Source organism: Amblyomma americanum, chromosome 4 (assembly GCF_052857255.1).
Source record: "Amblyomma americanum isolate KBUSLIRL-KWMA chromosome 4, ASM5285725v1, whole genome shotgun sequence".
Taxonomy (NCBI): domain Eukaryota; kingdom Metazoa; phylum Arthropoda; class Arachnida; order Ixodida; family Ixodidae; genus Amblyomma; species Amblyomma americanum.
Genome location: NC_135500.1, coordinates 43,233,980 through 43,260,199, shown reverse-complemented (window position 1 = coordinate 43,260,199; position 26,220 = coordinate 43,233,980). Strand labels below are relative to the sequence as shown.

At 47.9% G+C, this 26,220-nt stretch overlaps 2 protein-coding genes across 12 annotated transcripts in view; one reads left to right on the top strand and one right to left on the bottom strand.

The window, feature by feature from the left end:
- Positions 1-26,220, top strand: part of LOC144127916 (THAP domain-containing protein 11-like) — a 79,279-nt gene that overhangs the window by 26,609 nt on the left and 26,450 nt on the right. For 7 of the 11 annotated variants that reach the window (XR_013313624.1, XR_013313618.1, XR_013313622.1 and 4 more), the window contains 2 exons: positions 6,323-6,416; positions 6,594-7,808. The exons of 3 other annotated variants lie outside the window; for them this stretch is intronic. Coding sequence is in view for 1 of the 8 variants with exons in the window: in XM_077660907.1 (XP_077517033.1) it covers positions 5,858-6,010; positions 6,323-6,416; positions 6,594-6,796 (450 nt within the window). In the remaining 7 variants the exon portion in view is untranslated. Of the gene's footprint in view, positions 1-5,807; positions 6,011-6,322; positions 6,417-6,593; positions 7,809-26,220 lie in introns of those variants that run through there. One more of the 11 variants, XM_077660907.1, reaches the window with a different exon arrangement.
- The window catches only part of LOC144127915 (uncharacterized), a 44,890-nt gene continuing 35,265 nt past the window's right edge, over positions 16,596-26,220 (bottom strand). The window contains exons 4-5 of the mRNA XM_077660906.1: positions 21,867-21,944; positions 16,596-17,095 (exon numbers count right to left, since the gene is read on the bottom strand). Of these exons, the coding sequence (XP_077517032.1) occupies positions 17,018-17,095; positions 21,867-21,944 (156 nt within the window). The 3' untranslated portion in view covers positions 16,596-17,017. The remainder of the gene's footprint in view (positions 17,096-21,866; positions 21,945-26,220) is intronic.

The window sequence follows — 26,220 nt, the reverse complement described above, 5'->3', positions numbered from 1 at the left end:
ACTTCTTTCGTCCTAAAACAGCACGGCTTCCGTAAAAGTCGTTCCTGAGACACCCAACTTGTTCTCTTTCTTCATGATATACATGCATGCATCGGTATATACATGATATACATGCATTACATATACAAGAATATACATGATATACATGCATTCTCGCAGATTCAATGTTCCTAGATTTGAAAAAAGAAACAATTAATAAAGTCCCCATAGGCGCCTAACACAAACTTTAACGCCTAAATCTGCATCCCTAGCCTCTGGATTGTATTCGAGCTTTTCTAATTGATCGCTATCAGTACATCCACGCTAATTCACATTCGTCATCGTTCTCTCCTGTCTTGTCTGGCGTTCCACAGAGTACCATTTTAGGACCGCTTATATTTCTTATCTACATGAATGATTTACCGACCAATAAATAATCAGGCTGGCTAGGACAGCACTTGGCTCATCTCAATAAAGAAGAAGAAGGATGGACAGCTGGTCGAGTCGCTAATAACTCATTGTGGGTGGTACAGCGCGAACTACACGAGGACAAAAGCATGAAGACAACGCAGACGAGCGCTCACTCGCAACAATTTTTTTACTGAGAAAATCAAACATTTACACATGAAACCAACGTGACATGACAGAGCATCGAGAACTTTGGCAAGCAAATTCAAGAAAGTACAACTATCGCCACTCACCTGACGTTTGGCGAAGTCGAATAATAGAATAATAAGCCTAACCCTCCCCCCCTCCCACCCCACCTGATTACCCCAAGCCGAAAAAAGTCATGAATTATCTAGAAATGAGCCCTCTTTATCAACCAAGAACAAGGAAGGCTGGCTGACACGCTGTGACTGCTTCTTTCTGATGAAATAAGCTTCCGTTATTTCCCTGGTCGTCTTATCGCTCTGGCGAAACACAATCTTTGTTTTTGTAACCAAGGAGTGGCAATAGTACTAAAACGTCCCTTCTTTCTTCCCATCGCCAGCGCAACCACCGAGATAATACTTAGATAATTAACACTGTTCCTATCAAGTCAGTTGACTGCTACAAGTGTCTTGGCATCCACTTAAGTAAAGCTTTAACCTGGTCTCACCACATTCATCATGTTACTAATTCAGCCAATGAAGTTCTAGAATATTTATGGCATAACCTTTTGTGACGATTCCCCAAGGCAGCAGACGTGAAGGACACAGCAGGCGCCTTCGTAGCGGCACCCAGCTGCAAGAGGGAGAGACGGCAAGGGAAAAGATAATAAACATTCCCCCCGCTTTTCAAGGAAAGTAGCCGTCTGACTCCCGCCAGCAACGCGCACTGTCCGTTTACGAGGCGCCTCTTCCCGCGCCCTCCTCAGGGCACGTCGGTGACCCGTTTCGGCATTCGCTTCGAAGCTCGCCTCTTTAAAATACTATAACAATTCTGGCGACGAGGTAAAAGATTTCCGGCATCGCATTTCCTGCAACCATGCCGATCCTGGCCAATCCCCTTTCGTGGGTATGTGCCATGTCACCAAGGCAACAACAGCAACAACCATGCCGACCTACGGAGCATTGGAGCCATTCCACGGGGAAGGAGGAGGCTCGACGGAGTACTTGGAGAGAGTTAAGCTTTTTTTCGACGCCAACAGCGTTCCAGAGAAGAAGAAAAGGTCCGTGTTTCGGACATGCTGCGTGTCCAGCACCTACTCCTTACTACGGAGCCTGCTGACGCCTAAAACTCCAGATCAAGTCTCCATCGACGCGATATTCTAAGTGCTTTCGGGCCACTACATTCTGAAGCCTTTCGTGGTGGTCTGTCGCTTCAGACTCAATTGCCGCTCTCACCAGCCGGAGGAATCTGTCAGCGACTAGACCGCACCACCGAAAAATATTTCAGCAAACTGTGAGTGCGGCACCTTCCTTCCTGACATGCTGCGGGACGGACTCATTTGCGGCATTAATTTGCGGTAAATGCAACGACGCCTGCTTGAAGAGCTAAAACTGACGTTCGAATTAGCAGTCAAGCTCTTAGTTGCAATGGATACGGCCAAAAAAGACTCAAGCATATTGATGCAAGCTCAGGGCATGCCCGAAGCGCAGACAGTTCACAGTGCGATTCGAGCGCATATGAAACAGACGATAAGTTGTTATCGCTGTGGCGAACCGCACTACGCAACAGTATTCCAGCACGCTAAATCCCGGTGCAACGCATGCAGCAAGACCGGGCATCTGCCTAAAGTACGCCGCTCGAAGGCTACCGACACGAAGCAAAAGAACGCGTCAAGGAAGCACAATACACACAGGCAAACAAAGCAGTCAGTTCACAGCCTTGAGGGCAGTGGAAATCTTCCTGAAATCCAGTCACAGGTCTACGAGACGTGGCAGATGAACAGCGAGCAAACAATTCCTCCATTTGTAGCAGTTTTAAAAGTCGCAGGCAGGCCGCTTACAATGAAGCTAGACATGGGGGCCAGTGTCTCCGTAATGGGGGAGACCGCATTGCAACAGCGGTTTACCGAGCTCTCAGTAGACCCATCAGACGTAATTCTGAAGAGTTATTGCGGAATACTGACACCCGTTAGGGGCAAGGTTTCCTTTTCAGTCCAGTTCGGACGAAGAGAGGCAACACTGCCTTTGTTTGTAGCTCCAGACCAGCGTCCAACCCTTCTCGGACGAAATTGGATCAGTGCGCTTCAGCTCGACCTAAATGACGTCAGATCCACTGACTCACTTACAAGCGTTGACGACCTGCTGATTTGCTACAAAGAAGTATTTTCAGAAGGACTAGGAGTATTGGAAGGTGCGAAAGCCTAAATTGTTGTCAAGGAATATTCAGCTCATAAATTCTTCAAACCGCGAACAATTTCTTTCAAACTGCAAGATAAAGTTGCAGAAGAATTGCAAAGAATGCACCGAGAAGGGGTACTTACACCCGGCAGAACGTCTTAGTGGGCAGCCGCAATTGTTCCTGTGCTCAAGCAAGACGGCCGCGTGCGCATATGTCGCGACTTCGAGGTCACAATTAACAGTGTCACAGTGCGGGAAAAATACCCCGTGCCGTGAGTCGAGGACCTCTGGGCAAAACTTTCAGATGGCAAAAAGTTTACGAGGCTGAAGCTGAAAGACGTTTACCAGCAGGTAGAACTTGAAACTAGCTCACAGAGGCTACTGACCATCAACACGCCTCAGTGCCCCTTCCAGTGCACTTGACTACCTTTCGGAGTAGCTTCAGCGCCAGGCATTTTCCAGAGAGAAATGGAAAACTTGCTACAAGACATGCGCCATGTCACCGTGTACTTTGATAACATCTTCATAACGGTACTGGACGACGCAGATCACTTGAATAACGTAGCCAGTGTGCTACAGCGTCTACAGGAAGCAGGCCTCAAGCTCAAGCTAGAACAGTGTTTGTTTCTAGAGACAGAAGTTGAGTACCTGGGCCACGTCATAAACGCAGACGGGCTGAGGCCAACACCAAAGAAATCAGAAGCTGTCGTGAATGCTTCAAGTCCCAAGGACGTCAAGCAACTTAAAAGCTACCTTGGACTCATTAATTTCTACAGGCGTTTTCTCCCTAACCTTTCGACAGTTCTCCAGCACTTGAATAGGCTACTTACAACAAACTCCATGTAAGTGGACAAGCGTAGGGGAACAAGCTTTCAGATAAAATAAAGATATCCTGACTTCTGCACCAGTACTCCATCATTTCGATTTTTCCAAGCGAATCGTTCTCAGTTTCGACGCTTCACCATACGGAATCGGAGCCGTTCTCGCACACCGAGATGAAACCCCATTGCCTTCGCATCGAGAAGCCTTCTTCCAGCAGAAAATAATTAAATTCAGCTGGACAAAGAAGCTCTTGCCTTAATTTTCGGCGTATCGAAGTTTCATCGGTATCTCTGGGGCCAAAATTTTGAAGTATTAACTGATCACAAACCACTTCTGGGATTTCTCGGGCAGGACAAGCCTATTCCCGACAGATCATCACCGAGAATGATACGTTGGGCAATTACCCTGTCAGCGTACAATATAAGCTTGTGTACCGCCCTGGAACCAGCATCAGCAACGGCGACGCGCTGAGCCGGCTAACGCTTTCTACATAGCCAGGCACAGCACCCAAGCCTACTGATGTCTTCATGCTTGAAAGTTCATATCCTCGACTTCTTTCACCATCCGCCATTGCCAAAGCTACAAATCGTGATCCTGTTATGTTACGCCTGGGGCTGACGATATTTACTGGTTAAAAGCTGCCAAGAGAAAGTGATTGGACACTATTTCAGAAGAACCGTACAGAGCTCATGAGAACTGCGTCCTGTGACGAACACGGGTCATCGTTCCGAACGAACTGCAAGCAGAAGTTCTTGATCTGCTTCATGAAACTCACCCAGGTGTGGAAGAGATGAAAGCAGTGCACGGAGTCACATTTTGTGGGAAGGACTCGACACCAGCATCGCAAAGAAAGTGCAACTTTGTAAAATCTGCAAATAACATCAGATAATGGGACGGAAAGCACAATATAATCCGTGGCCTGTCCTTGTTCGAAACTTCCGACCAGGCCCAGCTTGGATTGCCGGGACGGTGCACTTTCCCACAAGTCCTTCTTCGCTTCAGATACAAATCGAAGACGGAACGCTGTGGAACAGGCACGCGGACCACGTGCGGCCGCGAAGTACGCCTGGCGTTCTCTCAGACGACGAGGAGCCTTTTCCTGCACTAGCAGCGACAACGGACACGGAGCAGCTGTTCCCACTTTGCCGCACCGAGCCGTCTACGGCAACTTCGGTGCGGCAACAACAGCCAAGTACGGCCCGTTTGCACCCCCAGCTTCGTCGGTCTTCCGGGGTCCCGAAGCCGGTTATCTACTACGAACTATAGAGGCATAAACAAGGCACCGCTTCTCCCCAGTGCCGTGCAGCAGGCTTCATAACAAAGGGAGGAGTGTGACGATTCCCCAAGGCAGTACGGGAAAAGAGGGAAATTCAAAAGATAAACGCTCCCCCACTTTTCAAGGAGAGGAGCCAGTCTGACTCCCGCCAACAACGTGTACTGTCGGTGTGCGGGGCGCCTCTTGCCGCGCCCTCCTTAGGGCACGTCGGTGACCCGTTTCGGCGTTTGCTTCCAAGCTCGCCCCCTTAAGCTGGAACCGCATGGCGCGTTTTCCGCGAGCGAAAAACGCGACGCGCGGTGGACGCCCGCGTTGCCGTCAACGCGCGAGCACCCGCACGAGAAAAGGGAAGCGGTGCCTTCGCGGCGCGTTTTCCGGGTTGCCAGACAACGTAACTCCCAACGACATGAATTGTCCCTGCCATAGAGCTACTGTCCCTGCTACCGCATATGTAATATGCACTTAAACTTACACAACACTGCAATAGAAATAATCTTAGTGTAATTACATAACGACATTTTTTTTCCGAAGTATATTTATCAAGCTTAATTTCAAGCAGAGTGTGTGCGAAACTGCGACTATGTACTTTCTGCATGCCAAGAGGCCGCTGCTTGTTTACAACTCGACATAGAAAATGGAGTGTCGGGCGCTTACTACAGAGCAGAAGAGGTGATTGCTACTGTTAAGAGGGATGCTGATTCTGAAGCAAGACTGCTTTCTCCATTTTCGATGAACACGATGCGAGCACGAAACAGTAGCACGTGTTTTTCACGTGCGCGCCGGTTCTGCAGAGCGAAAAAAAAATGCGCCGAAGAGGCTCCGTCGAGATGCGTAGGGTGCCTGGATGCGCGCCCTCGCCCCCGCTCCGTTCAGGGTGGGGACATTCTTTGAAGGACCTGTTGCCGCCTCGACCGGTTTTCGTAGCCGCTGCCCGCCATTGCCTAGCCCACTCTCCGCGGAGCCAGCACGTGTGAACTTCGCGCGTCCGCCTGGCCGTGGTTTTCGGCACGGAATGCCTGGCTGCTGTGTGCCGTTGTGCACCAACCATTCTAGAAATGGCTGGAAGATGTATCACTTTCCGACAGAGCCGAAGAGAAGACTTCTGTGGATCGCAAAAGTCAAGCGTGATAAGTGGCAGCCGACGAAGGGATCATGCGTGTGCAATGTGAGCATTATGAGCTTCGATTTGTATTTAAAACTTACTGCCGTGCACGTAATAACCGTGCTCGGAGTCCATCATTTTGTAGTGTGCAAAAGTGTGCTCAGAAGCAGTAGAAATACTGCCATGTGACACGAGCCAGTGTTCCGTGCCTGCATCATCAAACTGTACGATGCCAGCATTTTTATATGGTTCTAAAACACATTAGACGTGAGCCCAGCGCTGAAAAAATTATGCGTTGATGCTCCCGGTTTCGCTCCTTTATAAAGGTATTACAAGCTTCACGCTTTTTTTTTGTGGTTCTGCCATTGCCTGCAGGGCCACTTTGAAGAGAACAACTTCGAGCAAAATCGTGCCGACGGCTGGAAAAAGCTGAAACCAAATGCTGTACCAACTGTGTTTCCCTTTCGCGGTAAGTACCGCCAATAATTCGTATCATCGTTGCATGCACCAAATACTCGCCTCTGCATTATTTTGAAGAACTTCATCGGCACTAATGCATTCGAGCTTGCAATCGCTTGCATAGATCTAATTACGACAACGGCCATTCTTGTTTGTACCACCAACTTATTTTGTTTTGTTATTGCAGCTTTGCTCCAGAAAAGGAAGCCACCAAAAGAAAGGATGGGACCTCCGGTGCCATCTGGGGCATGTGAAGGAGAAAGCGTGCCGCCGTGTGAAGATGATGCTTCTGTAACAGCTGGAGTCTCATGGGATAAAAGCAAGGATCCAGCCTCGGGGTTACTGACCAGCAACATCGATCTGCCTCTAGAACAGGACTGCTGCCCATAAGCAGGCAGCCTCAGCCATTCGCCAAGTGATGGAAGCAATGCGCAACGAATGCAAGGTTGGTCCCCTGCTGCACTGTCTGGAGAAGATGATCTACAATCTGCTAATATCTCGCACGCAGAGCTAAATAAGCAACTCGCAGATATGAAGAGGAAGTACGCCTCAGTGGAAACCGTCTCAAGCAGGCCTCGTAATATCAACAACAGTCGTTGTTCGACTTCACGATACTCTCCTAAAGAGCGAAGGCTATAAGTTTTTTTTAACTAGCAGGATTCTGCAGGACTGCCTCGAAAACCTCTTTTCTGTCGTACGCATAAGGAAGCCGGTTCCGAATGCGTATGATATGAAGTGTGCGTTGAAGCTTATTTGCGTGAGTCAGTTTTTGCACACACCAACGACAACGAACTATGAAGTCGACGATGGCCTTGTTGACATGCTGTCGAAAGGCCTGAAGGAGCACACCGAAGCCGAAGTGGAAGACATTGACGACGCGGAAATACCTTTCATTGAGGCGCTATCATCAGCTGATTGTGCCATCCTGTTTCACATTGGTGGCTTTCTGGTAAAAAGCATCATCAAAGCGGTTAACTCGTGTGGCCAGTGCAAGGCCGCAGTCTTGGGGTCCAGCAGCAGCGAGCATGTATATTTAACTGCGCTCAAGAAATATGTTTGCGATGGCAACAACCTTCACTATCCGAGCAATGCAGTCATGAGCACTCTACAGTCTTGTGAGGAGCATTTCAGGGGAATCACCACTTGGACGGATAACGCGCTCACCATGAAATCGCCAGTGCAGGTCGTAACTGCATATCTGAACAAAATGTTGCGACCCAATCTCGAAACTTGCGAGCAGCACAAGGAAGCCGTCCAGAAGATGCTGATCTCAAGCTACGCACGGCTGCGGCTGCGCATACACCTTCGTAAGGTTGGAGCAAGAACAGTCAGTGGAAACGCAAGTAAGACATGTGCAGGAGCAAGCCTGCCGTGAACTCTGAAATTGCCCTGCAGTGCCCTGTACATCCTTGCAACATATCCCCTTTCATATTACCTTAGTAACAGTGGTATTTTTTTTGCTCCTTTCTTCAATACCATCTCGACCTGCATTTTTAATTGTTTTCTGTAGTGTATTACCTTGTATTTTTACGCTGCAGAGCTCATTTTCCCCTTCATAATACAACAGCATCCGAATAAAATCCTTCAAAAGTTTGCTCGGTGTGTTCAATGTGTCTGTTTTAAACTGTGTATTCTAAGCTAGTGTGAAATTCGCTGCTTAAATTTATTCCCCAAGTCTTACATAAATGCCAGAGTTTTCGTTCATTAGGTTACTTCCATTCATTCTTTCAGCAATTGAAGTTCATATCTTAATTAATGTCCCATAATGACAGCTTAGCAAAAATAAAATTTTGTCAGCCCGCCTTGCCTTGGGAAGGTGCAACACCTAGACCTAGAGCTCGCATAGGCTAAAGAGAAGCTAACACCACGCCAGTAAAAATCAGTGAACTACAGCATCAGCCATACCGCGAGAACCGAGCGATTCACATCGCATACTTTCTAAGCGAACAACTACTGCACTGTGTTTCGAAGCAAAACACGCTGCATTCGTGAACGATATCATGACGCAGCATGGGTTGAGCAAAACTGTACCATGAAAAAGTTAGCTTCCTTGGTCTATTGTTTTGTCCTGCCCCCTCTTCAAGTAATTTTATCAGCACGAAACGTGCACGCGGGCGAGAAACTAGGGGCATAGTCGTATGCTTGCAGCGCGCTCCCTGAGAGAGGGCTATGCAATGGCGGACGCCGTAGCAGACGACGCGGTTGTCCTCACCCTGAACGGAGCGGGGGCGAGGGCGCGCATCCAGGCACCCTAGAGATGCGCAGAGAGTAGGGCCATCTAGTGGCAAAACCAAAAACCAAAAATGCCACGTGACCAAATACCACGTGACTTACTTGAAATCTGATTGGCGGAGGCGCCCCGGACGCGCCGCGCGAGGCGTTTTTTTCTACTCCGAGCAGCAGCACGCGGCGGCGCGATTTCGTGCTGGGCACGCGTCAAAACGACGCGCGCGTCCCAGTATCCGCGCGTCAATCGCGCCTGAATCGCGCCATGCGGTTCCGCCTTTAGGGCGCGTTCACACTTGTCCAAAAATCCGGCGAGCGAAGCGGATTCGCTCGCCGGGAAAACTAGGACCTGTTCTCAACTGTTGACGCCCGGACGAGGCGAAACCGCCGCGCCTCTGCACTTTCTCACTTTTCCACATGCTTCCCGGCCACCACGTCACCGCTCGCGGCATACACAGATATGGTTAGAAAAGAGCATAAATCGATGCGGTCTGTGTACCATAACCGTATGCACGCTTACGTATGTAAACGCAGGCATATTCCCATTTTTAGCTCAGCATATGCAGACTCGCAACAAAATGGCTGGCCGGCTGGCTGGCTGGCTTACTGGCTGGCTGGCTGGCTGGCTGGCTGGATGGATGGATGGATGGATGGATGGATGGATGGATGGATGGATGGATGGATGGATGGATGGATGGATGGATGGATGGATGGATGGATGGATGGATGGATGGATGGATGGATGGATGGATGGATGGATGGATGGATGGATGGATGGATGGATGGATGGATGGATGGATGGATGGATGGATGGATGGATGGATGGATGGATGGATGGATGGATGGATGGATGGATGGATGGATGGATGGATGGATGGATGGATGGATGGATGGATGGATGGATGGATGGATGGATGGATGGATGGATGGATGGATGGATGGATGGATGGATGGATGGATGGATGGATGGATGGATGGATGGATGGATGGATGGATGGATGGATGGATGGATGGATGGATGGATGGATGGATGGATGGATGGATGGAAGGAAGGCAGGAAGGAAGGAAGGAAGGAAGGAGCGTCCCCTTTGAAACAGGGTTATGGCAGTTACCATGCTCAGTTTTTTTTCCTTTATTTTTGTTTAACTGTCTTGTAAGCCATTAAAATTCGCCATTTTCTTTAAAATGCGTCGTCTTACACATTTAACCGGATGTCACCTCTCTGCTTTTGAGCCACCAATCTTCCAATCGCTTTTTGCTAATTTCTACTGCAGATTTATTCCACCGCAGAGCGCCCAGCCTAGCGGTACAATCTGCTTGTCAGGACGAGAAGTATTGCTGTCAACAAAACCGGCGCTCCAATTAAGCCTAGTAGCGGCAAAATCGTCACTCTAAATAAACACTAAAGCAGGTTTATCACTTATACGTTTACTAATAGGTGAGGTGAGACGAAGCAATGGACCGGCGTCCCATTTATGGCCATTGAACGCGCTGAAAAAGGCAGCAACAACGACGAATTCATTCCGAGGCGAGGGGTCCTGCGTTGAAGGGCGCCGCCATGTTTATCGCCGCGGCGGCGGCGTAAATCGGTCCCGGACCGAACGGCCTCGCCGCGCCCCTTTCCGCCTTCGTCGGCGTCAAAAGTGGCCGAATCCGCTTCGTTCGCCGGATTTTTGGACGGGTGTGAACGCGCCCTTACAATACTATAATACCTTTAATTAGCCACCTGTTCCATAAAACTTCTTAACTAACTTTCACATGTCCAAAGATTTATGTTGCATGGGCCACGTATGATCCCTTCTATGATAACCTTATCACCACGCTGGATTATGTCCAGAACCGTGCTGCCGGATTCATCTATTCCGAATAATCTTATGACATGAGCGTTTCTGCACTAAAATCTCAACTTCATCTCACCACGCTAGCCTGCCGTCGCAAAATCCCCGTCTTTCCTTGTATCACATTTTATCGCACTTGTAACCACGATGCCTCCTGCATCACATGCCCTCATCGGATATCCCGTAAGTCCCACCCTAATGCCGTCTACCACAAGCAATCTCGCACTGTACCGTATCAGCAGTCGTTTCCCTCAGAACCATGAACGATTGGAATGGCCTTCCATCCGAAGTGGCCACCATCGTCAATCCCGTTCACTTCATATCTGCCGTCGAAGACCTTCGATACTGAAATAATACCATTTTGTTCGGCCACCCCTCATATGATGTATCTTCTGGGCCACTGAGGAATAATAAATTAATTAATTAGTTAATTTTTAACAGCGACGATGCTTGACGTTTCATATCTTCGATTTGTTCAGGTTCTCATCTGCCTCGCATGCTGCCCTTTCTATGACACGGAACCAAACTACCAGCCACCTATTGTTCCTGTGCCAGTCAGCAACAGCATCCGGACGTAGCACCAGGCGGCTGTAAACGGCTTCAGTGCTTTCTACTATGACATATTTGTTTGGCACATGAGGACCGCCACATCGCGGGAAACATCACCAACTTCGGAGCGTATAAATACGTGGTCAACTGGCGGCACCTCAGTGGACATGGGAACGGCCCAACAGTGACGATGCTTGACGTTTCATATCTTCGATTTGTTCAGGTCCTGATCTGCCTTGCATGCTGCCCTTTCTACGACACGGAACCAAACTACCAGCCACCCATTGTGCCCGTGCCAGTCAGCAACAGCACCCGGAGGTAGCACCAGGCGGCTGTAAATGTCTTCAGTGTTTTCTACTATGACACATTCGTCTGGTACGAGAGGACAGCCACATCGCGGGAAACATCACCAACTTCGGAGCGTATAAATACCGTGGTCAACTGGCGGCACCTCAGTGGACATGGGAACGGCCCAACAGTGACGATGCTTGACGTTTCATATCTTAGATTTGTTCAGGTCCTGATCTGCCTTGCATGCTGCCCTTTCTACGACACGGAACCAAACTACCAGCCACCCATTGTGCCCGTGCCAGTCAGCAACAGCACCCGGAGGTAGCACCAGGCGGCTGTAAATGTCCTCAGTGCTTTCTACTATGACACATTCGTCTGGTACAAGAGGACAGCCACATCGCGGGAAACATCACCAACTTCGGAGCGTATAAATACGTGGTCAACTGGCGGCACCTCAGTGCACAAGGGAATGGCGCAACAGTGGCGATGCTTGACGTTTCATGTCTTTGATTTCTTCAGGTATGTAAACAACACTCGTTATACGCTAAACGCTCAGGCAGTCGTTCGTTGCTGTTGTTCCCGTCTCCGCACGTCCTTTACGACATTTTAGATGAGTGCTTTGATGTACTGCGAATGCTTTTGTTTTGTGACGACGTCGACAGCAACTCTGATCCCAACAGGTCTAAAGGCGATAATCCTGTTGCACGCACAGAAAGTGAATGGCAGAAAGAGGTGCTTCAGCATTTACGCGTGTTGAAAGAGCAGACAGGCACTTTAGTCCAGGCGCAAGCTGAACTAATAAAGTCCGTTAACGAAATGGGAACGACACAGCAATCCCTTGAAGTGAAAATCAAAGCTATGAATGACAGGATATCTTCAGTTGAAATCGGTTATGATGATGTCGACGATATAAAGCAGGATTTCTACGCTGCCATTCAGACAATTCAAACCATTGTTGAGGAAAAACAACGATGTTCGAGTCTTGATGCACTTGAAGACAGAAGTAGTCGCGACAGCTTGTTGTTCTTCGGCATCACTGATAACGACGAAACGTGGCATGAGAGTGAGTAGAAGGTCATTGACCTAATAAAATAACATATTGACAATATTACTCATGATGCGGTTGAGCGTGCGCATCGTCTCGGTAGTCGTTATGAAGAAGATCGATGCAGGCCTGTGATTGTCAAATTCTGTACCTTTAAGTTCAAACAAATGGTGTTAACAAAGCGTTTAAAATTGAAAAGCAGCGATGTGTCTGTTTCAGAGAATTTTTCACTTTCTACTCGCCACGCTCGAAAGAAATTGGTTGACTTTGCCAAGGCTTTACCGGGGACGCCTAAGTTCGGTATGATAAACTTGTTGTGAATGACACCACGTATACCTACGATAAATGCGCTGATAGCATCCAAGTGATAACCAGCAAAAATCACCCTCGAACTGGAGACCTGCATGGTGACCCGACTAACCATACAAAATGTGGACCGGCTTCTCACACTCGTACGTGTACTAAGGAACTGAAATCATCGTCTTCTAGTGAAACGCAGGGCACCGGAATTTAGCAGTTAGTGAGGGGATGTGGCGTTCGTCAGGCATCTAAGGCGGTTTCTGTAATATTTTGCAATACAAGAAGCATAACAAATAAACGCGATCAACTAGACTCAGTTTTTTCGGCTACAGGCGTCGATATGAACATTTTAACCGAAACGTGGCTGAATTCAAGACTTCACAGTAGTGAAATTTCGACGTTGAAAGGAAGTTCGACATCTACCGCCGTGATATAGAAAGCCGGCACGGTGGTGGAACTGCTGTATCAAGATCAATCCCCTCGTTTTCCATAGAGGTGGGTTCTAGCTTGGAAACCGTATGGGTTGGTATCACTCTCAGAAATAGCAGAATAAGACTAGGTGTCTGTTATCCCCCTCCAAACACCGTAGCAATGTTCATCGATGAACTGCATCCTGCCATCTGTGTGCTTTTTCGTCCGTGTCTGCAGAATATGTTCCGGATGAATTTCCAGATTTCAAGTGTTCTCCGATGTTCCCAGTAATCATTGATCCTGGTGGCATCGAAAAAGCAATTGATTCCTTAAAAATCTCATCATATTCAGTGCCTGATAACATAAATTCAAAATTTCTGAAGCAAACAAAGGACTTGGGACGTGTGGTCAGCTAAGTTCTTTGGCAAAAATTTTTCAACAGTCTCTTGAATGCGGTAAACTAGCCTTGCAATGGAAGACCGGGAAGGTGGTTCCGTTGTACAAATCAGGTAACAGACACTCACCTCTAAATTACAGACCCAAATCATTAACAAGCCTTCCTTGCAAAATGCTGGAGCATGTGCTGTATTCGCATATCTTCAACTTCTTGGAAGCGAACTCATTTTTCACACATGCGCAACATGGCTTCCGACGTTCATTCTGCTGCGAAACGCTGTTGCTGGTCTTTACACATCGTTTGCATGCTATTCTTGACAAACACTCGATATCGATATCATTTTCTTTGACTTCTTCAAAGCCTTTGATAATGTTAACCATAAGCTACTAATTTTTAAGCTGTCTTCGTTTGAATTTAGACCATAAACTTCTTTTTTGGGTTGAGTGCTTCCTTACTAACCGCTGTCAATATGTAACACTTGACGGCTACGATTCAAACCTAACTAAAGTAGCATCTGGTGTCCCTCAGTGTTCTGTTTTAGATCTGTTGCTTTTCCTCATATTTGCTAATGACCTTCCTAATTATGTGACGTCTTCCATGCATCTTTACGCTATCTGGAAGTTTGCAACGAAGCGAACATATAAATTTTACAGTCGGACATTTACAGCATTGCAAATTGGTGTAAAATGTGTAAAATCAACCTTAGCACTAAAAAATGCAAGCTAATGCGTGTATCACGTCGCTCCACTCATCCTCCAAAGTACCACCTGAATAACGTTGAACTGGAAGCCATATCATCGTATCGGTACTTAGGTCTGCTCATAACCTCAACATTTTCGTGGCAACCGCACATTGATTGAATAATTTGCAACGCTAACCGCGTGCTCGGGTATCTACGTCGAAATTTCAGCAAGGCCTCAGTTTCAATAAAAATACTCCTTTATAAGACACGTACGATCCAAACTAGATTGCGTCGCTTCCATATGCGACCGTAACCAAGCTAACTTATGCCAGTCCCTTGAACTTGTACAGAACAATGCGACTAGTTTTATACATATCTATCATCGCAGATCAAGCGTAGCAAGTATGAGAACAGTCTTTCATTACCCTGTTTGTCTCTGCGTTGAAATTTCTTTCGTTTATGCCTCTTTTTTTTAAAACACACCATCATTCAACTTTAAGAAAGCAGCTGATTCTATAACCCGCTTATCGCTCGTCACGAGTTGACCACAAACACAACGTTGGATATATTCGTTGTAACACATACACATTCTCTTACTCATCTTTACCACGTACATTCGGCAACTGGAACCACCTCCCGGCTGATATCGCATGCGTCAATGATTATGCCCTTTTCAGAAAAACTTTATCCGTTTTTATGTTTGTTGATGACGTGGCATAAGTGTTGTGACAATTTTTAATTTATATTGCGCAAGGGAAGCCATGACGTTTTGAACTTGTTTGCAATACTATTACGTCATAAAAATGATATGCTTAAGTAGTTGGTTTTGTATTTTTTTCCTCTTTTTCCATGGCTGTTTTTCCTTATGTTTTCGGACTCGTGAAAGAATCAATTTGAGCTGTACGTTTTGTTATCTACATTTTTGATTAGGTGTTGGTTGCTAATATTATGTCGGGTTTTCAATGGTTTGTTACTGTTTACTTTAATGTTTTTGCAGTCTGGTTATTAGTACTGTTTCTTCCTAACATACATCTTCTACATACAATTTCCTACTCGTCAACCAAGAATCCTCACAAATGTTCACTCCAAATGTTCACCCCACTTCCCTCTGCAGTGCTTCGTTGATTGAGGGTATTGTAAATAAATATAAATAAATACTTTGCTTTTCACCTACTATGTGGAACGCCATTTGGTCCTGAGAGTAAACAAACGCAATGAAATGAATGCCTGTTCCCCAGACCGCACTTAAATTCGCCACGATTTTGGTGTCCCTGTGGCACAAACTGGCACAGATTGAGAGCACTTCTTGATTAACCCATACGCGCGACCACAACCCATACAACTTTCCAGTTTTGAACAGAAGTTCCATGAGCCTCCCAAGGCATTTATATAGCCTGTCTTTCCGTGCTTTTGTTTGGCTGAGAAAATCATGTACTGGGATCACTGGCGATGCAACCACGGCCCCTTCGGTGTAATAGCGAACGTGGCAGACCTCCTGCCATGTGTCAACTATCGACTCGATGTTTCTTGAACTTAACACTGGCTGCTTGATATCAGAGTAATTGTGGGCTTGTAGCTTGATGCTACGGCTGTAGCCTTGCCCAGCTCCTGATCCCTCCATGAAAATAATCTGGTTTCGCAGGTAAATATAACGCAACAGAGTCCGGCTAGTGTTCATTAAAGTTTGGGAAGATTCGACAGGTGTCACTGCATGAACACAGTGCATAGAGTGCCTACCAATCCTGAAAATCTTGAGGAATCTATTTTCGTTTACACCAGAACGCCGTTCATGTATTCCTCACAATTTTGCAACTGCATGTGTGTGATCGATTTTCTCCATAGAAAACATCGTCGCCTGCGTAGTATGTCGCAAGGTCACATCCCTTGTAAGTGGAATAGTGGTATACCGATGTTTTCCACACTTATTTGGTGCAACACTGGCTAATCCAATGAAACACAGAAATACAAATCAGGTTGCATGTAATGTTGTTTTCTCACACACTATGTGTTTCCAGTGGACCTTTCCTGCCAGTAGTCCACAATTCGTCGAGCTTTGCCGTAGGCATGGAAGATGAATTGGCCGTATATAAGGCCGTTATTATAATTAACTGTTAAGGAAACTATTCCCGGAGGAGAAGCTTTCCGCGCCATGGCAGGTAATGTCGCGAACGTTGCGCGTTCACATTCTAGCCGATGCGAATGTTGTCCAAGTGGACCCATGGTTTGGCGCATGCTAGAGGGTGTGGCCATTTTCAGCCATGGATCCAGTTAAAACATGAACACTTGGGGCGGGTTTGAGGAAATGAGCACTAGAACTACTGTCGATTTTTCGCTTTGAAAAAGTACTAAAAGTTTAGTAGTTTCATTCGTACGCGGGATGCAGCTGTAGGTCATTTCGCCCTAAATATCGGTGTAGTGGTTAATATATGAAGCAAATCAGGACAATCGAGTGAAAGGTGAATAAACTTTATTAACACCGGGAACTGCGGCTTTTACATCGATCATTACACCAAAAGTTCGCAGCAACTTGAGGCTGACGGTCAAGGGCTCGCCTCAGGCGTATGTCCGATGGCTTCATAGTCACGTATGCTGTGAAACACTGCCTGTGAAACACCTCTGCAGTTATTTTAATAGCACTGAAAATTTTAAAGAATCACGATATTCACAAAAACAGTCTGCCACCGAAGCAGGCGGGTCTTCCAGTAAATGCCAGTGAAGGCTGGCCACGACACCTCGCACTTTGCAGTGGGCAGTGCGCAGAGAGCCGCGCGGGTACACTGCGGAGTAGATGCGGCGTTGCATGTGGTTTCGACAGCAGTCAGGAGCGGGCTGCAAGCTGTGGTCGCGTGACAGGCTGAGTGATCCCAATCTCTCAGAGGGGCACTGCCAGGTAGCCTCGTCGCGCCCTGGCCTTGCAGCACACCAGCATAGCCAGGGACAGAGTCACCATCTGGAACGGGAGATAGGGATTAGATATGATTTAACAAGTGTGCTGAAACACTCGTAGTTTTGTAAATTGAATGAGCGCAGTGTTGACTGAATGGGCGACGACGTACCGAAGGAGGCAACAACGGGACATAGAGCGGCTACAAATGGACGTAGTTGTCTCTTTCCGCATGTCCGCGTCCATTCCATCAACACTGAGCCCATTCAATTCACAATGAGATCAAGTGCAAACTAGCCCAGTATTTCGCGTTGCTGGAACGTCCGTGCCTTCGCAGACGTTGCACACAATAAAGGGCAGTTGAAAAGAACACCGTTCGCCTGTAGGGATACCTTTAGAGGTGTATCTATATAAGAAAAAATTCGGCATCTCTAATCGGCGGAATTCCATAACCCGAACTACGTGCCAGTTTTGAACGTTCAACGCTAAACATTTTATAAGAGAAGACGCGTGCTGTTCCGTGACCGCTCTCACAGCTTTTTCCGTCATCTTCTTTATCTCGTGATTGGCGGTTCCTCGTGTCATGTGTACGGTAGAGTAAATTGCTGTAACTCATTTCTCTCCAGCTTAAAAAGCAGCACGCGCGGTGGTCTTGGAAAATGCAGTTAAATTATATAGATCCTATAGTTTTATCCCTAAATCTATACTGATGGGTTTCCAAACTGAACAGACTGTGCAATACACTTAACCTTGAAGCCAGCCAAAAGACAACACAGGACAGGCCTGAGTGAGCACTTTAACTCGTTTGGGGGAAGGCAACTTTTAAACTCGCATTTCACTGCCAATCCCTCGAACGTAAATCTGAAGATGGCCCGTAATTTTGCACGCGTGATTTTCGTGAGTCTTCATTGGTGTACAGACGTGGTAAGGAAGTCGTTAGAAAAATAGTTTGGGCGTACTGTATCTCTAAGGCAAAGGTTACGTGTATTGATAAGCCCTTGGTCAATGTTCACCTTAAAAAAAAATCTGTTTTTTTAGATGACTTCTTAGCAAAGCGGTATCCGCACTTCCACTGGCTCTGGTCAGGTTCGCGCAGCTTTGTGCGAGTCTTCTTTTACGTCTTTCCTTCTTTAAATTTTCAGCTGGTAGTCCTGCCTCTGTCCTGCTTTCTTTTTTCCCGTGTTGCGCCTTTAGGCTGGTTCTGAAAGCAATCAATACGAACTCGCCCAGTCATCAGACTTTCAGACTTTCCGAGGGGCAGTGCTTACTCAGCCGTTTGTTCCGAAATTAACGAAATATGGGGAAACCCTCGTTGTCTTGCCTGGCACTACTGTCCTTTCGTTCGTTAATCAAAGAGGAGTGCCGCACCACAGAGAAGGCACAGCAGATGTGTTGATTGTCAGTTGGGCTTACAACTGATGGCTAGCATTTTTCCCCGTTATGTAGCATGCACGATAGAGTTTGTAGGGCGCATGCAAGAGCAGCCGCCCGGGAAGAGGCGCCTCTTCTGTAAGACTGTTTATTCTCCGTCTGTGAAGTGAACTGCGGCGGGCCGCTGAGAGGGCGAACAGGAGGAGGAGAAGGAAAGTGCGCGCCCGCCCAGCGAGCACGCGCGGGGCTGTCTCGGTTGTCTCACGTAAACACCATATTTGACGTGCGCCGCAGGCATAGTAAATCGCACTGAAATTTCTCGCTGACGCCGGAGCCGGAATAATCGTCGCCCCAGCCAAAAAATCAATCGTGCTTCGGCTGCAATTTTCTGCCTGCATGCGGTCAACAGAACACGCATTCCTGTGTGTTGCGTTCGAAGAGGGCTTCGAAGACCGATGGGTGTGTTTGGTCGCTAACATTTGGCCTTCATTTATTTTTGCTGATTGTGGTCTCCTCGTCCATGTCAAGCGAAAGCGCCTCTTAGACTCCGCAACAAAGCTCGCAATGCGGGGCATTGCAGCGCGCGCTACTGCTACACCATCCTCTTGCGCCAGTTCTTGAGGACACCTATGAACCAAGTGCCCTGATCGATTGCTGCCATTCCAAGCATTCTCAGTTTTCCTGGGCAACAGCTACCAGCGCCATCTCTTGGCCACTGCCAGCGAACACCATGTAAATCAATGGGAATATTTTGTACCTGATTTCTCAAAAAGTAGTCAAGACAGTCCTGGGAGATTCTGCGCAAACTTGGCGATTAAGATGGCCGACTCTTCTTCTACGGTGCAAAATCTGACTTGTAGAATGCTCCTTACGCTCACACCAACCATTTCTGACGGCCGTAGAAATCAATGGGATGGGCCGAACATTCGAAGCTCCCGCGGCGATTTTGAGCGCTGAGCATCACGTACACGACACGTGGTAACAGTCGCGAAGACTTTGTCCATATTTCCTTGGCTTGGCACTTGGTACAAACCGGCGTCATGGTGCAGGCCCTAGTTTTAGAATGAACTTTTTTTTCGTCAAAGTGGCTTTAATTTTTCTTCTTTAGCAGCGCTGTACGTATATTGATTTGCGATTCAGCTTATATTTTTAAAAATCGGAGAGGGGGGTGGGGGGGGCACTGCAGCTCCACGTTAAAAGTATGACATGATAGCTTTAATGGATTAATGTCCATTTATGCGAAATTGGTCATTCTCGACTTTACTTTCATAGACCGCTGGGAGTCCACATGAAACTCATGGTGCAGCGATTAAGCGATTCGCCACTGCACTGGGATGTCGGGTGGTGCCAGTGGTGGGGCTTGTGTGACCCAGGTTTCCCTCCTCGAGCAACTTCTCGCGACCAACCATTAATTTAACTGCCACCTGCCAAGGTGGTCAGTTTGGTCGCAATCCGGGGGCAGGTCGTGATGACGCCAAAAGGTCACGTGACCGAGGTGACCCACCTAGGTTGCTTCTGCGGGGACTTTTCGCTCGCAACGCTGAGGATGACGCCAGATTTTCTGCAGAACGGGAGCATTAACGCCGTCCCGTTAAAAATGAGACTCACTCTCAGGCACGTACGGCGTATTGCACAGGATATCATGCAGGCATAAGGCACCTGCCAGCTAAATTGTTTCTCTTTCCGAAACGACCAACTGAAGATCAGAAATCACGCAGACGGACAGCGACGGTGTGGACGGTACAAAATCTATTTCGGGGCGAAGGTTCAGATGATTGAGAGCTCAGAAAAAGGAAATGGCAGGAGAGCTACCACTGCGTGTCGTGAGATTCAGCGACAGCTGTGACAGTACATATATTGCTGCGAAAGCACTACTCCAGATGTGCCATTACGAGCAAAAATCTTGTCTTGTTCTGCCCCGTGCTCCGAACTAAGCCGAGCTTACCGGAGGTAATCTGGTAAGGTCGGGTTAGTTCGGAGGAGCGTCGCGCCACCCTCCGTGTGGCTCCCGTGACAACCACGTACCGCTCCTCGCGCCTTACGCTCTGCCCATAAGTTCCTCCATTTATGGTAATCACTCTCTGGTTACGCCTTCGTACACTCGCCATTTCCTCCTCCTTTTTCCGGGTGGTTCCTGTGGCAACAACCCGTACGTCTGTTGCACCTTCTTACGCTCCCGATATGCCCTCCTCCTTCCAAGGTAATCAACCTCCGGTTGGATGGATGAATGGAAACAACTTTATTAGACAAAAAAAATCTTCCAGAGTTGTCCCCTACTGGTCCAGGAGTCCACGGGCTTGAGCTTCACATAAAGCCCGATCCGCCAGCCATTTCTCCGGTTGGAGATACCTTAGCTCTCGCTATACCCTCCTGCCTCTACTGTAGGCACCCTCTGGATGATTCTTGCTGTAACCTGCCGTTGACGCATTCCTCCCGTCACGTCATACCCTCCTCCTCCCATAGTAACCACCCTCTAGCGGTTTCCATGGCAGCGCACTCACCGGTTACGACGACGGCTGCGACATACTACCTCAACTGTTACTGCTACGACGATGACGACTACGACGCGAAACCCAAAAACGGGCGCTTAACAGCTGTCGCTGGAAAACTCTTGGGCGATCTTCAGTGCATCGTTTTAATGCGTTAGTGATCATTTGCTGCTGATTCTGTTGCAGCCAGTGCCCATATATGCAGAATTGTTTTCTCTACATTCATTGATTGCTGAGTCATACCCCTACCGGCGAGTGTTGCAGTGGTTATGCGATGCACAGCTGCCCCAAACGCGGCTTTTTCAAACACAACCACCAGTGGAGCTTGTGAGGTTGCTCTTCTCGAGTAACCACTTGTGACTGGTCATTAAGTTCCACGTGCCACAGTAGGCAGGTTGTGATGACGTCACAAGGTTCACGCCGAGTCACGCGTGACGGCGGTCGCCATTTCTGCTTGCACAAACCCTTCTAATACTAACACATTAAAAGCACCCAGTCAGCTGCACGTGAAGACAAGATTCAGCGCCAATATTCACGGAGAGAATATGCAGGGATGAGTTCGCTTTCCCACCCCCGTCGTGATTGCACTCCATGAAATGATTCTGAATCCGCATCCGCTTGTCGGTTCGTTAGTGGCGCTCCCGAGCCGCCGAAACCGACGACAGAAGAGCCTAGCGAACAATACAAATGTTTCATGTCCTGCCGCAGCGTTACCTTCTGCTCTTTCAGTGAGTGTCTGCCGCACTTTATATTGCTGGCTGTCAGCGGAGCAAGCCTGCTGTAGAGCCCCGTTCATTAGAAGCTGTGCTTCGCAACACTCATCTTTATGATGGCTTCAAGAAAGACGGCGTCCTTAAGTTGCATTGCGAGATGAGCTTAAATGCAAATAAATACATTCTGGCACGAAGCATGTCGAGTGTCTTGCTCATAGCTAGCATGCATACACAAGTCGCATAGCGCGGGGATACAACACTCACCAGGGCAAATACAGCCAGCGACTGCACCAGGATGCTCCAGTGGCGCCGGCTGTGAACGTCGAAGCTCTTCGTGCACACCTGTAAGGTGGACGGTGAGAAAGCCGTTTCTGTCAACGGCGCTTTGGGAAAGGTCATTGATAGCGCGCTTCATTTTTGTCTCTAAGTATAACTATTCCTCCGGGATGGTTAAAAAACGAAATGGAAACGATACAGAGGATATAGCTCGCAAGACCGGAAATGTCAGTCCAGCACACTCATTATCCGCGGCGTGACGATTCGCATCGTCCGGGGAGGACTGCCCCGCACCTCTACGCATTACAGAGCAAGGCAAAGAATACCTGAAAATAATGCGTTGGAGGGCCGTTACCCTGACATGCCCGCAAGGACGCACAAAGCGAAAGCAAGAAAATTCTCTGAATATGAATATCACGATACCCTCTGACTACGCTTAAAGGGGCTCTGAAACACCTTCCGAGAAGGGCACATCAACTCGCTCAATCTCTAGATTGTGTTCTCATGAAGACCTGAGCCAAATACACACTTCTATACGCAGCAGCAAGCTCACAATTTCACGCAAAGGTTGGAGAGCCCTTTCCGGCGACTTTTCATGCTCGCACCTTCCTCCGTCGCACGTTTCTGCGTATGCCGGTCAAGAGGTAGCTATTGGTTACATTCTTTCAGACGTCAGACAACATGATCGCTCTAATCCCCGGGTGCATGACTCCGCGTCTTCCCAGGCCTGCGTGCCGGGGGCGGAGAGGGAGGCGCCTTTTTTTCTGATGGAAAAAAAAGTTGTTTCAATCAATCACTCAATGGTAGCGCCAGTCAGCCTCATCGCTCCCCCAAACGGTGAGTTGTCGCGTGCGTCGGTGGTGGGACCGGCGGAGGAGGATGATAAAATATTTATTGTAGTACAGGCAGAGGGTAGAAAAGAAGAGGGTGGTGTCCGAGCGCCGGCCTCTCAGCGCGCAAAAATTGACTAGAGGATACGCTGAAATTCAAACCTAGTTACAGGTAAATATCCCCTGGTGGTCTAAATTACTCAGGAGCCCTCCACTACGGCACCTCTTTGCCTCTTTCTTCTTTCACTCCCTCCTTTATCCCTTCCCTTACGGCGCGGTTAGGGTGTCCACCGAGATATGTGAGACAACTACTGCGTGACTTTTTTTCCTACAAAACCAATTTCATGACTGAGCTGCCACAAGGCGCATTGAAGAAATTCTTGCTGAAGGATATTCATGCAACGGCGTCCTCTAACATCCCAGGCATAACGCACTTTTTTGAGAACCCCTTTCAGATTCTACGTTTGGTCAAACCTAGGGAGTTTCGACAAAGAAGTTACCAGTCTTTAAGGCCGCGGAAGGAAAAGCGAAGTGTTATTTTTTTATGGCGACTGATGTATATGAGAGAGAATTATTTAAAGAACTCTTTCAGATACAAGACAATTTAGAAGAAAGAAAGAAAAAGGACTGCCATTTGCTGGAGATGGGACCCGAATCCGCGACCACCTTAGGCCCGTTTCACATGCTGCGACTGGACCGAAAATATCCGCTGTAGTCGGTGAGGCCGCAGTGCGATTTTCGGTCACTGCTTTCACATGCGACACTGACACAACGAATTCGGTCGGAAGAACTGGCAAGGTTCCTTGGTGTTTGCATAGGCAACCTATTATTAAACGCGACAGAAATGTCACACGGAATGTGTTGATGATTTTATGACCTGCGTATTTTTAGATGCAGGGCATTATTCCGTATGTTTTGATTAGGATAAACAGTTTTGCTTCCACCGCGGTAACAGTTCCCACGTGACTGCACGTCGCACGCCGTCTCGGCGCTTCCCAATGGTCAGTCGCAGAGCGAACACACCGACGCTGCGACTGAATTCCAACCGGACGGAACTCGATCGCAAGCCGTCTGCGACTAGACCGACGGCCCTCCCCAGTCGCAGACCGACAGAATTCGCATTGTCGCAGGCGAAAATCGCATGCATGTGAAACGGGCCTTATGCCTCGTACGGCCGACTGGGCTACGGCGGCTGCTGTCTTGCCTTCTACTTTCGACAGCATTTACGTTAAGTGTAGCGTAACCTTGGCCGTGTTCACAAGAGCCGCGCCAGTCATATCGGCAGGCGCGGGTTGTCCTGCTAAGACGCTTTTCTTGTTTTCTAAATTGGTACTGGCGTTTTTCCTCCATAAAAACGCAGCCGCCGTTTTTATGGAGGAAAAACGCTAAGGCGCCCGTGTGCTGTGCGATGTCAGTGCACGTTAAATATCCCCAGGTGGTCGAAATTATTCCGGAGCCCTCCACTACGGCACCTCTTTCTTCCTTTCTTCTTTCACTCCCTCCTTTATCCCTTCCCTTACGGCGCGGTTCAGGTGTCCAACGATATATGAGACAGATACTGCACCATTTCCTTTCCCCCCCAAAACCAATTATTATTATTAAAACGCAGCAGCTTCGTTTTCGAGTGCTTTAGACCACTCGACCATCGCCATAGTTTATTATTGTACGGAATTTATTACAGGCGCTCATGCACAGGAGCGTGCTATGTACATAGACTATTTAAAGATGAGCCAGCTAGTTGATGCGCTCCACTACCTTGACAGCAGAGCTAAAACAACTACAAGGGTATCAACGAGGTACAACATAAAAACAATGAACACCATTCCGTAAGTCATTTTATCATAAACGCCCTTGAGTTGGAGCATCGTATGACTTAATTGCAATCTTAGACAAATAACAAGTTCGGTGTTGCAGTCCAACTTGCGAGTTTTCCCAGGCTCTGCAGCCCACTTGGAAAGACCATAGCAGAGGGTTCGTGATCACGTTGAGTTGCCACTAGCACTCGTTCTATATGTGTTCTAATCGGCGATGGTGATGATTATGATGATAATGATGATGTCCTGATGCTTAATGGCACATACCCATGGCGGGGGATTGGTGTATCCTGTCAAGCTGCGCGTTGTAAACCCTCATCTTCGTAATCTGTCATCCTTTCGTTCTGCGCTTCCAAATGTTCGTTGCCAGACTTCTTGCGAGTTCGTGATACTGAGGCGGTTGTGTCAAGAGACGGAAAGGTTCCCCTACGTTACTGGGTGCGGCAATGCCTCGAATCCCGATGCCGCGCATTAGAACACCGGTGGATACCCGATGGCTCAGGGCATGGATCCTAGAACCTCACGATGGCGAGGTGGATGCTTTGACCATCAGGCAACCTCTTGGTTTAAGGATCGACTAAAATAAGCCACCATTGCACGTTTTGGCTTGCGTAACCTCCAGTTTGTCTTGTAGAAGCCGGCAACAAAATCAACAACGTGCATGGCTACAGTCCGGTTTTGAAATAAAGAACACCGTCGCTTAAGGAATGATATTCAGCCTCGGCGGAACAAGTCCAGTTATAATAAGGACACATTCCTATACTTGCGTCACAAGGAACTTACCTGCGCTTTCTGTCTTCAAAACGTATGCTGAAATTGTAGTTCCTTCAGGGTTTGTGTATTTACAGCACTGTATACGTGGACTTGTCCTCTCTGAATGACACCGTTACACCGCCAGCACAAGACATACTCCTCGAATATCGTTTTCACTCAAACGTTTTCTCACAAGTGATGCAGCACTCACGTCATAAAAAATTTACGAAGCTACTAATATGTAAACTGCTTTTTCTTGAGATCTCATACGTTTCTTGGCCTGTGATACGAAGCGATGGCAATCTTGTCGTGCTCTCATTCTTCCAGGCGCTCTAGAAACAAAATAGAAGACTTGTTTCAGAGTTCTTAAGCGCCTAGAGCGCCAGACGCGGGAGGGTGCAGCCCTCTCCATCCTGAGCGGCTTGGAAAATGTGCACTGCACATGTCAGTCACTCTACGAATGTGCTCGTGTTACATGCACTTTTCGACAAATGCACACATACTAGTAATATTTTAACGATGCTACTATCTGCCAACTCTGGAACTAGAATGAGAAAAAATTATGCAATGCATGGATGGACATGCTAATAGCTTCATATCTAGGAGTAGCATGGTATATAAGTTGAGACTTGCCTTCTCAAGTGGTTGGCAGATATTCGAGCATGTGGCCGCACTCGTTCAGTTTTCGAGCCTTTCTGCCTGGTTATATCGGCGGTTGCAACCGCGCAGCTGTGTTCCCTGTCTAATGTCCCACACGCTTGTTGACCAGCAAGTTCTGGACTGTAGAGCATCCAGCGTGCAGTCCTGGCAGTGAGCGAAAGCAACACGCTGCTCCCTTCCCGCTGCATCCTCCTTAGTGTTGTGCCCTAACGCGCCCTAACATTCTGCATTGCATCGTTAGGGAACAGCGCTCGTACTGTGTTTCTCACCCTTACGTCCATATCT